The 14580-nt window shown below is 37.0% G+C and overlaps 1 protein-coding gene across 7 annotated transcripts in view; it reads left to right on the forward strand.

Annotated features, from left to right (window-relative positions):
• Nucleotides 1–14580, forward strand: part of MTA3 (metastasis associated 1 family member 3) — a 194248-nt gene that overhangs the window by 166160 nt on the left and 13508 nt on the right. For 4 of the 7 annotated variants that reach the window (XM_066266992.1, XM_066266994.1, XM_066266990.1 and 1 more), the window contains 4 exons: nucleotides 414–538; nucleotides 3137–3288; nucleotides 4395–4617; nucleotides 11572–11658. In XM_066266992.1, the coding sequence (XP_066123089.1) occupies nucleotides 414–538; nucleotides 3137–3288; nucleotides 4395–4617; nucleotides 11572–11658 (587 nt within the window). The remainder of the gene's footprint in view (nucleotides 1–413; nucleotides 539–3136; nucleotides 3289–4394; nucleotides 4618–11571; nucleotides 11659–14580) is intronic. The other 3 variants (XM_066266997.1, XM_066266993.1, XM_066266991.1) reach the window with 1 other exon arrangement.

Consider the following 14580-nt stretch of genomic DNA (forward strand, 5'->3'; position numbering starts at 1 on the left):
CAGTCAGCGGAACGGGCCAGTGGTTTTCTCTGAACACGGCACGTCGCCTTTGGCTTAATTTATACGATCCAAAAAAGTATTTATTTTCTCAGGGGAATTTGTGATGTATGATAAAGCTTAATAACTTGTATCTTTCAAAAGCATCAGAGGGTGTCCTAAGGAAATTGTATTTGTGTGGGGAAGAGAGATGGCTGTATTTATTTTGTGAGTGTCAGGCATAAGAGATTGGTTTTTACATTGCCTTGTTATGTGAAGATGGATGATTTGGGCTCACTTTTACCAGTGTATTTCTTCTTCACCAAACATTTAGATGTGTTTGTGTGCAATTCAGATAAATCAGTAATGAAATGTAGAGCCTTCTGCTTTGTTTGTGCAAGTCATTTTTATGACATTACTTTACATTTCATTGAAAGCAGCAAACCAAATCCCAACCAGCTATCCACCAGCAATGGCAAACCTGGTGCTGTGAATGGAGCCGTGGGGACCACATTCCAGCCACAGAATCCCCTCTTAGGGCGGGCCTGTGAGAGCTGCTATGGTAAGTTCTCTCCAATGGGACCTTTGTTTTCTCATTTGAGGCCTGTCTTCAGTGAAGCACAGGGAAGTGTGCTGGTGCCGTGGGCAGGGGATACGTGAGGTCAGTACTGCGCAGAGGGCAGAATAATGAGGCAATGAGTGAATAGATGCCCAACCTTACCTTCCACCTGGACACTAAGTATTTTAAGTGTTGGGTGACCTTCGATCAACTGTGGGGTCCTGTGTGTGTTGAGTATGCACAGCATTGTTAGCTAAGCTACATTAGAAGTTATTACTGGCTTTTATGCAAACCGTGGTCCCTTGAAATATACCAAATCCCTTTTTGGAGTTTCTCAATACACTTTGACAAAGTAAAGGCTCCAAGTAATTTTGTAGGCAAGACCTGTGTGGGGGTAAACTGCTATTTATAGTCCTCAGGCCAAATTCCCTCAAGCGCACTGTTTGCGAGATGCTGTTCTGTGGTATTTGCATTTGGTCTCAGCGTTCCAATTTATTCATTCTTGTCAAAAACCTACCAGAGGCTGGCAGTATTACATTATATATATTGGGTTGGTGAGATGAATTGTTACATAGGTGACGTATTTTTTATGTTTATTTAAATTCTTAAACAACAATATAATCTCTTGAGGGAGTATTGGTAACATTATCCTCTGTGTTTCCTGCCAACCAAAGTATCCTGGGGTGGGAGAGGGAAGAAAGCTGTTTTATCAAAAGCCTTACTTAGTGCCTAGTTTTTGTCTCGCAACAGCTCTTTGGGGAGGTGTGGAGCCTGCTGCCCTAAGGACAAGGAGCCAGGGCATTTGTGACTGTTCTGTGCTCCACACCAGGTTTCAGCTTCAGTAAAGACTTTTAAAACCAAATTGTATCATTTGTTTCCTGAAACCAAGGAAGGTGTGAGCCAGACAAATTGATGATTTCATAGAAATGGTACCTTTCTAACCATTTTCAGCACCATAGGGGCACAGGAGAAAACAGTTGGTGTAAATTAGCTTCTTCTGATCAAGATTATACATGGATTGCATCATAAATGCCTTTGAATTGAGTCTATTTAGTTTGAAGTGCATTTATATTTAAAAATAAAAAGAATCCTGCAGACAAATGATTGTGCCTTAATCTGTCTTATTTTTTATTTACAACCTCCCTTATACATATGTAACCTCACATACCCCTTTAAAAATTATGTCACTTAGGTGTGTGACAATTTTAATTTTACAATATTTTTTAGATTCATATATTAAAATAATTTCTATCATAAAATAGATCTTAATATATATATAAGTAGAAAGAATTTGTAGAAAGAATTTGATGTTTTCTATTTGTCACTTTTTAATTGAACATCAGTTAATTATGTATAGGGAAAGACATCTGTTGACAAATACTAAATGACATGTCTTGGTTTGGGTAAAGGTGTATATTTAAATCTGAGTGACATTTGTTTTCAGAATCCAAAATAAGTCCATGCCTGATATGTAGAATTCTTATAATTCATGTGTTTTATTAAAAATCAATTATTTTATTATTTGTTTTTAAATTATAAGAGGAAAGGTATTGAGGCTGCTACTTGCAAGGAGCCCTGAAATAATGCATGAGAAGTGCACAGAGCTGCTGTGACTTACGGATCAGGAGAGGAATATTCCGAGGCAAACTTACAGAATTATAATAATAATATTAGTGCACCTCATTAACTTAAAGTTTTAGTGTCAGTGTTTTGAAACTTCAGATGGAGCTGTTTTAGATGTTATTTGGCAGTACTTTAAACTGCAGAACAATACTAGCACAGGTGTGCAGTGTTTAGCTGTGTGATAAATCAAACAAGTTGTTAGATCTGAGCATGCTGTGCTCTCGGCTACATATACTCATTTGATATGTACTTACAGTCTTGAAAGAATTGTTTTTCAAAGGAAGAAATTTAAATAATTATGTTGTCTATTGATTAAAATAAAGGAATGAAAAACAGATACCTGTGTCTGTCACTTTCCTGCCTCTATCAGTGGGGCCCGTTTGAGCACCATATTCTCTGGGTAGCTTCTGAACCAGAGGTTTGGAAACCTGGTTTTAGACTTCAAGCACTAATACTAATATCTCTGTGATAACTTATTTCCAGAAATATACACAGTAGGAAATATTTTTAATTAACAAAAACTCCCTCAGCAGCACAATATACAATACTTCACCTAATAGCCTCTTTTAAATCGATACCACGGGCTCTTGATATATATATATATATATATATATTTAGAGGTATATATATATATATATATATATATATATATATATGGAAACATGGAAACCTCTGCAGTCTTAATGAGAGTGTTGCATCATCAGCCAGACTGGTGGGAGGTGGGGTTTGATGATGGAATTGCCTAACTAGTTCTTATTGAGTGAGGCACCATATATATATATGGTTTTGAATGAAATCTGAGGCTTGAAAACTATATATATCTTGATCTTTGATGTTTGGCTTGTTAGGTGAGGAAAGAAAAATAACATTGTAAACTGAAAGTGGCTTTGAAATATTTTTTTTGAAATATTTGATTATATAGATGTTACAAATTCTATAGCATTCTTTGTTTTTTTCTTCTTTTTCCTCCATCTTTAGCTACACAGTCTCATCAGTGGTATTCTTGGGGCCCTCCTAATATGCAGTGTAGATTATGTGCAACGTGTTGGCTCTATTGGAAAAAGTATGGAGGTCTGAAAATGCCCACCCAGTCTGAAGAAGAGAAGTTATCTCCCAGTCCACCTACAGAGGTACACAAACAATAGCCCTATTTTTTTTCAAAATTGATTTTAGAGGCGGGGGAGGGGAGAAAGAGAAACATTATTTCTCTTTCCACTTTTTTATGTATTCATTGGTTGATTCTTATATGTGCCCTGACCAGGGATACAAATGGTAACTTTGGCATAGCGGACAATGCTCTAATCAACTGAGCTACATGGTCAGGGCCTCAGCAGTCATTTTAGCATTGAGGAATGTCCTGTTTCTTAATGCTGTATCAGTCCTTGAAAACAGATTTAGCACTGAAAGCAGTGTTAGATAATTTAAAAGCAAACAAAGCCATTTTATAGCTAAACATAGCTCCATACTATTCAGGGTGGGCGTGGAGAGGGGTGCAGGGGCAAATCACATCTTTTCAGGTATTCAAAATATTTGTCTTACGACATTACTGAAACAAAAGAATAATGTGTGGGAGAGGCGGCCTTAGCATAAGTAGAGAGCTTACAATTTTTTTTTTGAGAAAAAGAGAGCTTACAAATTAAATGTTTGTTTTAATTGCTTTTTTGAAAAATTTGCAGCCTTTGGATGATATTGAAAATGTGTCTTATTCCATAAAGTAACAAATTGAACATTTTTTCCACCCCTGGAATATATCATAGGAGGCACAAGAAGATGTGGACTTAATTGTGAACTGAACAGCAGTTGAAATAGGATTTTGTTAAAATTCTCACAGCAGATACCAAGCACCCAGGTTTACCAGGGAGAGACTATTCTCTTTGAGTACTAACAAGATTTCAGGAGTCCTTCAATATTTAAAATTTAAAAAAATAATAATAATTATCTAGCCCTTTGATAATTTTCTGCCATTGTGAATGCAGTTTTGGATTGTTAGGGTCAATTTAAAAATACACATATTCATCCCCGACCCCAAACCCAGTTTTTTTCTCTACTTCCCCACCTTCTTTCCAAAAGTACACACTTTTTAATTCTGTCCTTTGGGGTAGTGTATTAAGTTACAGATGCTTCAGTGGGAGATTTACAGATCGCACTTTGCTTTGAGTGTGATGCAAATAGTACTCACTTTGACTAGTTCAGTTCATTGATCTCTGATTCTGTTCGTTGGTGTCTGATTCTGCAGGACCCCCGTGTGAGAAGCCACATGTCTCGCCAGGCCATGCAGGGGATGCCGGTTCGAAACACTGGGAGCCCAAAGTCTGCAGTGAAGACCCGCCAAGCTTTCTTCCTTCACACCACATATTTCACAAAATTTGCTCGTCAGGTCTGCAAAAACACCCTCCGGCTGCGGCAGGCAGCGAGAAGGCCGTTTGTTCCTATTAATTATGCTGCCATTAGGGCAGAATGTAAGATGCTTTTAAATTCTTAACCTTATGTGTTGTGCTTCTGACCATTTTCTCTCTTTCCCACTCTCTCTCTCTTGTTTTGTTTTTGTTTGCAATAAACATAAGTTCTTACATACAGCCTTTTATTTGGTTTATTATTTTTTTAACATTGTTTTTGTCTGCTGCCATTTGTATCATGCCATCCTGAAAAGGAAACATGGAAACCTCTGCAGTCGTAATGAGAGAGTATAGTCATCAGCAAGACTGGGGGGAAGTGGGTCTGTCCAGTGGGGTTTGATGATGGAATTGCCCAACTAGTTCTTATTGAGTGGGGCACCTTTACCCAGAAGGTAGTGCCACAACGAATCCCCAAGGGTGCTGGTACCGTGGAGCCCCATCCTGAGACACACAGTCCAGTCTTCATGCATTCATTAGATTTGAATAAAACTTGCCAGTTTATACTAAGTAAAAATTGTATGTCTTTGTAAACCTTGTTTCCCATGAACCTTTTACAATTATCATACAATATTTTGGAAATTCACAGTGCTTTATAACAAATGCCAGATTTATTAGGAGTTTTAGTAAAGTATAAATGAGTTTTAAAGTCTTTGGGGTGAATTTAAACATTTAATGTCCGAATTTGGGGTTGAGCATTCTTCCTATTAGTCCAATTTGGTTTCCATTTCATAATCATATATCATATATATTACCACATAACATGTACATGACTTTATTACTCTCACTCGCAACGCATTCAATCTTGCTTATTTTTCTTTTTTTTTTTAGAACAAAGGTCGTATGTATCACTGAATTGTGGATTGTGTTGTTGTTACCATGTGCCCCTAACCATGTCCTTAAGTTGTGTGTTAGCTCTGATTCTAGTCACATTCCTGGCCAGCATGTTAGAGCTATGCCACTTTTCCCCCCTAAAGGGTGAGGGGAGGCTGTCTAGCTTGACAGATAGGAAATCTTAAAGGTAATCAGTAGATGCTTTTTCTTTATCTGTGAGATAAGAAAATTCTTATTATGAAACGTTCTATTTTGATTTAAAGAAGGTATCCATAAAAGGAGTAATGATTGAAAAATATTTCATTCTTAAAGATAATTTTCAGCAGAACAGTTGAAAGGATTTAAAACTTCCAGGTAAAAGCTTTATAAGAAGAAAAGTGCTTTGTAAAGGGAGTGGAAATTGGTAGTAATCTTTGAGTCCCATGGAGAGGAAATTTCACTACATTTGATTCATATATATTTGACAATTGAGGCTTATGTTGAAGTTTCGTGCTAGCATTTCCGAGTTCATGGATTTATACTATTTTCACTCTTTAATATCCATTTTAAGGAACTAGAATATTTACATTAAATTGCTTAGCTGATTTAAAACATACTTATATAGAGAATTTAATAAAAATAATAAAACATTTGAGAAAGAAAATGCATAAAATTCTTTCATTACTGTTGGCTGGGATCCAGTATCACCTTTGTTCCTATGAATGGGAAGGAAACCACCACTGACTAAATCAGCTGCTGAGGAAGCTTCTGTTTCCCATGGCTCTTCTGTTCACTTACCAGTAAATTTTCAAATTGTTTGTTTTAATTATTCATCAGTGAAATACGTTTTTCTGTCCCTTCATTTTAATTTTCCCCCTCAATTGAAAAGCTATGCTGCTTAAAAAAAAGGTGTCCTGTATTTTATTTCTACCAACATAGTAATAAAAGAGTAGTCATTTGTTGTGATAAGATTCAAGGAAAACTTTATTTTGTATTTAGCTTAATTGGTCAAGTTGCATATAGAATTAAATTCTCAGAATAATTAATTTTAGCTTGAGATATAAAATGATAAAGCCTCAGCAGGCATCTCCATTTTTGTTTTTCTTTCCAGACAAGCAAATAACACAACTCTTCAGAGCATTAATTGATTCTTACATCATCCTTTCCTATTTGCACCTTAATACAACCTCTTCAGCATATCCCTTGAGCTTGGCTTGTTAACAGGTAGATTAGGTGTGAATAACCTGATAACTATAAGCAACTTTGTCTCTGGTCCAGTGAGAATGTATAAGTGTATTTTTGGAGGTAAGCTTTTCTTGGTTTCTCGAAGGCAGGGTGACCCTGTCCTCCCCCAGAAGGTTAAGAATCACTATGGTTCTGTATAAATGAACTTTTAGATCAGGTAAAAGGTTGTAATTCTAAAGATATTGATGGATTAAGAGCTCCAATTAATGCATTTTAGAGTAATTCATTATAGTATTGGGAAAGGAAAATAGTTTTCCCTGTGAACTTAAGCCTCTTCCTCTTATAAGCACTATGAAGTCGGGCCCTTTGGCAGCACCGTGAAAACCTATATCATAGAATTTATGGGATGACAGACTGCATAAGAGTGAAGAAGTGGGGAGCTAAGTAGATAAACTCAATTAGATGAGGGAGAGTTTACTCATCACTATGAGTTCTTGACTTGAAAGTTAATCCTTGTTTAGAGGAAATTTTTGGTTGGTTATAGCAGCTCTCACAGCATTTTCATTAAGAAACAGGTATTAAGGATTACAACATAGTAAAAAAGGAGAATCTTTTTGTGAAGTATCCCAAACATAAGAAGTATCTGTGAGAAGGGGCATTGGGAGGCTGAGGGAAAGGTGTTGGGAAGGAGACTTACCCACCACTCGCTGTTCATTCTTTCAGACTTTTACAGTTTTGAACCATGGGAATAGATTTGCTATTTTAAATAACTTAAAAACAAGTATGTAGCATGACCAACATGTTTAAAAATATATGTATGAAATACGTAGAAAGTAATTTTTTAAAATCAATTTTTCCAAATACCTATTTATTTTAACAATGTACCCTCATGTGTGAATATGTAGTCCATGCCAGAAATCACTAACATTAGTAGAATACCGTGAGGCAATTGTATCATATAGATGTGCTTAGTAAAAATGCATGGGTAGTCAAACCTGTGGTGGTGCAGTGGATGAACCCTCGACCTGGGACACTGAGGTCACCGGTTTGAAACCCTGGGCTGGTCTGGTCAAGGGTTGATGCTTCCTGCTCCTCCCCAACCAGCCCCCCCCCCCTAAAAAAACAAAAAAATGCATGGATAGAACTGAGACCAAACATTGCATGAAATAATGTGTTGACAAGATTTGCAGATTAACTGCGTGGTTTTAGCATCAAGTTTCAGACCGCTTGACCCTCCCCTTTCATACCCCTTCCCTCAGTAAAAAAAAAAGCCTTAATGTGATAATGGGGTTCCTCCTTTGTTACTGCTATCAGACATTACCACTGGGTTACCCAATGAGTTTGTGAAAGATCAGTAGAATCACCCAACACCTGATGAGCACAGCGTTACTATTCAAGATTCAGGATCCTCAGACTGAGAGAGAAGTAGGTGTGTTAGTTTTCTACAGATGAAGCTGGGTCCCAGAGAAGTGGATCTGAATGACTTCCCTGCCACCTCTGTAGCTTGCATGGGTCAGTAAGTGGTTTCTGAGTTGATAACACAAAAGACTTGAATGAAAGCAGCATTCCCCAGTATGAATGAAGTTCTTCAAGAGGTACCTGGAGCCATTTTATTTTCTGTTTGAAGATGCTAATTCAAAAGTATCCCAAGGCCCCATATTCATAACAAATATATTTACTGAGTTTTTCTAGAGATGTGAAATGTTAAGCTCTAACATTAGGAGAGAACAGATTTGGTTTTGTTTTTGTATTTTTGGTAAGAAAATTTGTCTTCTGAATGGACATTTTAAATTTTTCTAAAGATACAAAAGGAGTCCCACCACCATTCTGATTCTGTTTTCTTCAGAGGTAGCCATTGTCATTGTCTAAAGTATCCAGAGGTATTCTGGATTACTTTTTTAAAAAATTAAAACAGGTTAATTTAAATTTATTTCTTAAAAACTAAATTAGGTTAATTTTTAAGGTAGTTTCAATTATTTTCTATTATATTGCAACAAATATCCTTATATTTTTGTACTACTTTGTGAAATGTGAGTGTATCTTATAGGTAGATTCTTAAAAGTAAACCCAGTTGCCCTGAGAAAAGTACAATTTTCACTACCACCCATGGTGTCTAGAGATGCCTGTTTCTAGGACCTTGCCAGCAGTGTTACCCTTTTTGACGAGTTGACAGGTGACACATGAGTTATATTAGCTTGCATGACTCTTTGAGTGAGATAGAAATCTTTACATATATTTGAAAACTATGTGCATTCCTTTTCTGTCAACTGTTTTTGCCCCTAGCTTGTTTTCTATTAGGTAAAAGTCTTACTTTTGGGAATTTTTTATATTTTAAGGAAATTAGCCCTTCATCTGTGATGTGTGATGCAAATAATTTCCCATTTTTGTCTTTGACATTGTTTCTGATGTATTTACCAAACAGGTTTTTTTTTGTTTTTTTTTAAAGTTGAATTTATTTTAATGGCACCTGGTTTCTCTGTCTTGTTTAGAAATACCTCTACAATTTCTAAAAGAAAATTCTATGGGTGGTTTTATTTTGACAGCAGTCTTAAAAGCCTATGTGAGAAGTTTATGTGAATTTTAATTCACTGTTTACTTTTTGCAGTTTTCTATTTCATTTACCCCCCAATATTTCCAAAGCAGTTGTAATAAAATGACCATGAGTTGAAATACAAATAACAGTTTTCTAGGTTTACCTCAAGATGTAGATCATCCTCTTGGAAGCCAACAAAATGTGCCTTGTGTTCAGTCCAGTAACTTGAGTAAGATGCAGATGTTCTCCATCTCTCTGGGCAGGTTTTGATTCCTTCTGGGTTCTTTGGAGATTTTTCAGGTTGCTTTACTTGTGCACACTAATGAATGATCACTATTTAAATAGTTAAGTGAATAATTTGGGAGTCAGGACTAACTGACAAGTGGCACCAGTGGCCTAGTCTTGAGTGCAAAGATTCTTTTTTAGCAACCCAAGTGTGGACCTGATAATCCTATGTTTATGATCATTCCGCTCAGGGTGGAATATAATTTTCCCTGGCTGCAATTTTTATGTTAAGCAGTGACTAGGTAGACTGCTTAACATAGCACTTAAAAATTAGCACTTTTTGTCCCAATATCTTTATAGTTGAGACTGATAATACATGTCATCAACTGCTTTCTTTAACATAGAATGAAGATTATTGAAATATGGATCCTTCTAAAGAGCTTTGATCTCCTACTCGGGCTCTGTATATTGTCACTTGGAATATCACACAATTACTCCAATTAGTTTAATGAAAAATTGAAAACTTTAAAGTGAAATATCCCTGGGAACTGTGTTGGGAACCCTCCTGATGGATTTTTTTATTCTTATCAAGGTGATGGTTTTATAGGAGTCCATCAATTGCAGTACTAGTAATTCAGTGGTTGCCTTTGTCCAGTATATTGAGGAAATAACCAAAATGATTCATTCAAGCTCTATTTATTAATAGAAAGGAGAAAATTTTCTCTTGTCCTCAGCCAAATAGAACTTGAATTTTAGATGAATTAATCATATTAGGAAGAAATTATTATTTAGTATTAACTCACAATGATTTGACAGGTATTAGCTCCTGGTAGGATTTGGGCTGCTTTTTAATGTTTATTTAAATTACTCTTCCAAAATATGCTTATTACATTTCCACCTTTATCTTCACTATTACTCAACAATGGGTAAAAAGTTTCATAGCTTAGTAATTATCACCCCCAAAAGAAATCAGCTGAATAGGAAGAAAAGATATGGGATTATTATAGTTGTCAGTGGTTGCACGATTAGCCAGTGTTTGGGATACATGTTCAGATTCCTATTATTTGCGAATCTCTACGTAGTATGTATTTTGTCTAGTTTAATATTTTTAAAAGTGCTACTTCCCACCTTTTTTCTGTTTAATAGTTATTAGGAAAGAGTTTCCTTGGTGACAGAGAGGGCTAGAGCTTATGAAAAAGTTGATTTTTAACTTAAATTGAGGTTCTAGGATGAATTGTATATTTTAATAGTGCAGAGGATTTCTGTGAATGTCAAAGGAAATTTTTTTTGTATGTATGCTAGAAATGGGGTCTCAGCCTGTGAAAGAACAAATTCTCCTGTTGAATGAGAAAGACTGTTGGACAGTTTTGTCCATTATTAGAAGGTGGGGAAAAGGCATAGACATAATAGAGTCGTATCTGCTAAAGCCACACCATTCAGCTTTATGATAATATCTGCACATTAAAAAGAACTTCGGTACACTTTTTTTTTGTCCTTCAAACTCTATTTTTATAACAACTGCGGTATGAGAGGCAGCCATGTTCCACATCTCCTCTTCTATCCTAATGACAGCTAATTTAAATGCAGAGACCGTTCGTGCAGTATGCTTTATTTTCCTCTGTCTGAATTGTCTTATGGTAAGAGAGGAGGACTGCGATGTGAACTTATCAACTAACATCCGTGCTCACTATCTTACTGATAATGACTAGTGGATGAGATACTCTACATACAGGTGACCTTTTAAATCTCAGCACTAATGACATCATGGTGGGAGATGAAGGATAGAAAACCAGAGATAAAACAAATCAAATGAGCCTTTTTTACCCTTTGTGGCTGTCGTCTCGGAACTGCGTTTCACCAAGCTAGATGAGAACTCGGTGGAAAACCACTCCATCCGGGTCAGGGATGGCCAAATGGGTTACCTTTGTTGGCTGCCACTTTCGTCTTCCATGCCAGATTAATCTCACATTAGGATTGATTCAGCCTTGTACTTCATGGAAAAGTTTCTACTTGAATATAGGAAAGCCCTGGCTAGGAAGGAAGAGTATTTCCGCTGCTTCTCAGATGGGCACACACACAGAGCATGTGTGTCAGGTGTGTGTCAGCTGCACTCAGATGGGGCTTAAAGTGAGTGTCTCCAGGTAAATCTCATATTCAGTAATTTGGAACCTGGTGGATATTTTGCACCATTTTCCACGTTTGTTGTTGCGATGTGTAGAGAAATCAGCCTCATTGATTGTCTCCGTGTTTCTTTCTCTCCTCAGATGCAGACAGACATGCAGAACTCTCTGGAAGTCCACTGAAAAGTAAAAGCACTAGGAAACCTCTGGCATGTATCATTGGGTATTTAGGTGGGTATTTTCTAACAGAGGAAAAACTCAACAGTTTCTGTATTGTATAAATATTCAGCTTTCCTAAATTGACATACCTCAAGTCAACTCATGCCTTTTAAATAGCTGAGACTGGATACCTTTTATTATTATGGTCAATTCATTTTGTTTTAGAATTTTTCATTTTTATTACCAAAACATACACACAATTATGAATATGTTTACTTTTTCCAAAAAAAATCATGGAATAAAAATGGAATGTAGCCTGACCAGTGGATAGAGTTTTGGATTGGGATGTGGAGGACCCAGATTTGAAACCCCAAGGTCACTGGCTTGAGTGAAGGCTCATCCAGCTTGAGCATGGGATCATAGACATGACCCCATGGTTGCTGGCTTGAGCCCAAGGTCGCTGGCTTGAGCAAGGGGTTACTCGCTCTGCTGTAAACCCCCCCACCCCCGGTCAAGGCACGTATGAGAAAGCAATAAATGAACAACTAAGGAGACTAAAGAGCTACAATGAAGAACTGATACTTCTCATCTCTCTCCCTTCCTGTCTGTCTATCCCTGTCTGTCCCTCTCTCTGTCTCTCTCTGTCTCTGTCACACACACACACACAAAATGTAATGTATATTTATGGATATAAATACAGATTAAGCAAAAACAAAATTAGAGAATGGTCTTAATATTTTTATTTAGATCATTCCACTATTTCTAATGTACTTTACTCCTTCCATTAAATAGAGAGAAAATGATTAGGTTATTTACTTTAAAAAACAAAACAAAACTGATTTTTAACTTACCTTTAAAAAATATAATTTTGTTGTGCCAATTAAGGTTACTTTGAAAAGAGGAGCATTTGTATTGATTTCTGAAAGTTGCCAAAGATAATATTTCCATTTACATTTTGAAATGTCACAATTAACAATAGAATAAAAAAGTCACTGGGCAATAACATTTTTCTTTTTCTTTCTTTCTCTCTCTCTCTCTCTTTCTTTCTCTTTTCTTTTCTTTCCCTTCCTTCCTTCCTTCCTTCCTTCCTTCCTTCCTTCCTTCCTTCCTTCCTTCCTTCCTTCCCTCCCTCCCTCCCTCCCTCCCTCCCTCCCTCCCTCCTCCCTCCCTCCCTCCTTCCTTCGTTCCTTTGTTCCTTCTTTCCTTCTTTCTATCTTTTCATTTTTTTTTCAAAGTTCTAATATATAATGGTTCCTAATATACCTAGAAGGTATAATGGCATATTTTTGTTCTTCTAATATTCTTGCTTTTTCATTTTCTCAGTAAAAGTGAAATATGTGCCCAGAGTTGTATTGAGCACTATCGCTCTGTCAGACTTTATAGTTATGAAATGTTCAAACTTTAGACATCCAATCTTTTAAAAATCAAAGCATAGCCTTGAGCTTGGTGTATTAACCTGTCCTCATCCAAGCATGGATGGAGTCAGAAGCTCACAGCTTCTTTGATGTTAGCCTGCAACCTTATTTCTTGTTTTATTCCTCAGGGGCTAAAGAGTTGCTTTGATAGCCCCTGAAAACATCACGCGGTTATCATAGGCATGACCTAGGTCATGGTGGTTAAGTCTTTGAAGTTTGCTGTCTTTCCTTATAGGACTAAATCCTAGAAGCCCCTTCCCACCTGCAAGAGAAAGTTTCTGATCATATATATATAGCATCGTACATAATTCAGACTTTCCAGAGGTAATTATGTATTCTTCTGGTGGGCAAATTGGCCTTGATCCCTACCAGATACACTCAAAGCTGTGCTTTCCTACTTGCTGAATCACATTCCTACATAACATGTTTCTGAGTATTTGCTGTCTGAAAGACACTATACTAAGTGATTTAGGTAACAGCAAGATGAGTAAGACTTGCCCTCAAAAATCTTAATTCTAGTGGGGAAAGCACACAAGTTAGGACAGTTAGACAAAGGGATTCTGTAAGTCTGTAAGTGCATTGTGCACTTGGAGGAAGGAATAGTTATTTCTGATTCGTGTTAGGGCAGTTTACATGAAGAAGGTAATATTTGATCTCAGCCTTGAAAGATATATAGGATTTGAATAGATAGAAAACCAGGAAAATAATGTGTTCCCCCCCTTTGTGAGGCCAAGAAAACCAGATAAACAAAGGCTTCAATGAATCAGGACCTGAAAAAGTTAGGGAATGCAGGTTGTCTGGTCTGGAAGGGGCATAAAGTGCAGAGGTGGTAATTAAAAACGAGGGTAGCCTGACCTGTGGTGGTGCAGTGGATAAAGTGTCGACCTGGAATGCTGAGGTCGCCGGTTCAAAACCCTGGGCTTGCCTGGTCAAGGCACATATGGGAGTTGATGCTTCTTGCTCCTCCCCCTGTTCTCTCTCTCTCTCTCTCTCTCTCTCTCTCTCTCTCTCTCTCCCCCCCTCTCTCTAATAAAAAAATGAATAAATAAAATCTAAAAAAGTAAATAAATAAAAAAATTAAAAACAAAAACGAGGGTAGCAGATTTTTAATACCATGTTGAAAAAAAAGTCAGCATTATATTTTGGTTAGTACTTGATCCATTTCTAAATTTTGGCAAGTGTAGGATTTTGACTAGAACAAAATGTAGTAATTGTAACAATGCTAGAGGCTCTTCCTAAATTTCAGTAAATGCGGCTGTTATCCTCACCTGAGAAGACAGGTGGATTGTGCATAGTTGGCATACTGGGTGTTGACTCAGAATCAGTGAGCAGGTTTAGCTTTGGAGAATAGGCTGCCCAGTATCGGACTGAGGTCCTTAAATTTCACTTCCTACAGTACTGCAATTTCTGTCCAGCTGCTCTGTCCAAAAAGTGAATGGTTCTGGGCTATGTGCCTGACAGCAACGCACTTCAGTTAAACACACACATGCCATGTGCACATTACAGTTTTGGTCAAAGCTTTTCTACTGCTTCTTGAGTTTGGTGTCAGATTTCATGTTTATAGAAATGTTCTGGGCTG

This window comes from Saccopteryx bilineata, chromosome 3 (genome assembly GCF_036850765.1).
Source record: "Saccopteryx bilineata isolate mSacBil1 chromosome 3, mSacBil1_pri_phased_curated, whole genome shotgun sequence".
NCBI lineage: Eukaryota > Metazoa > Chordata > Mammalia > Chiroptera > Emballonuridae > Saccopteryx > Saccopteryx bilineata.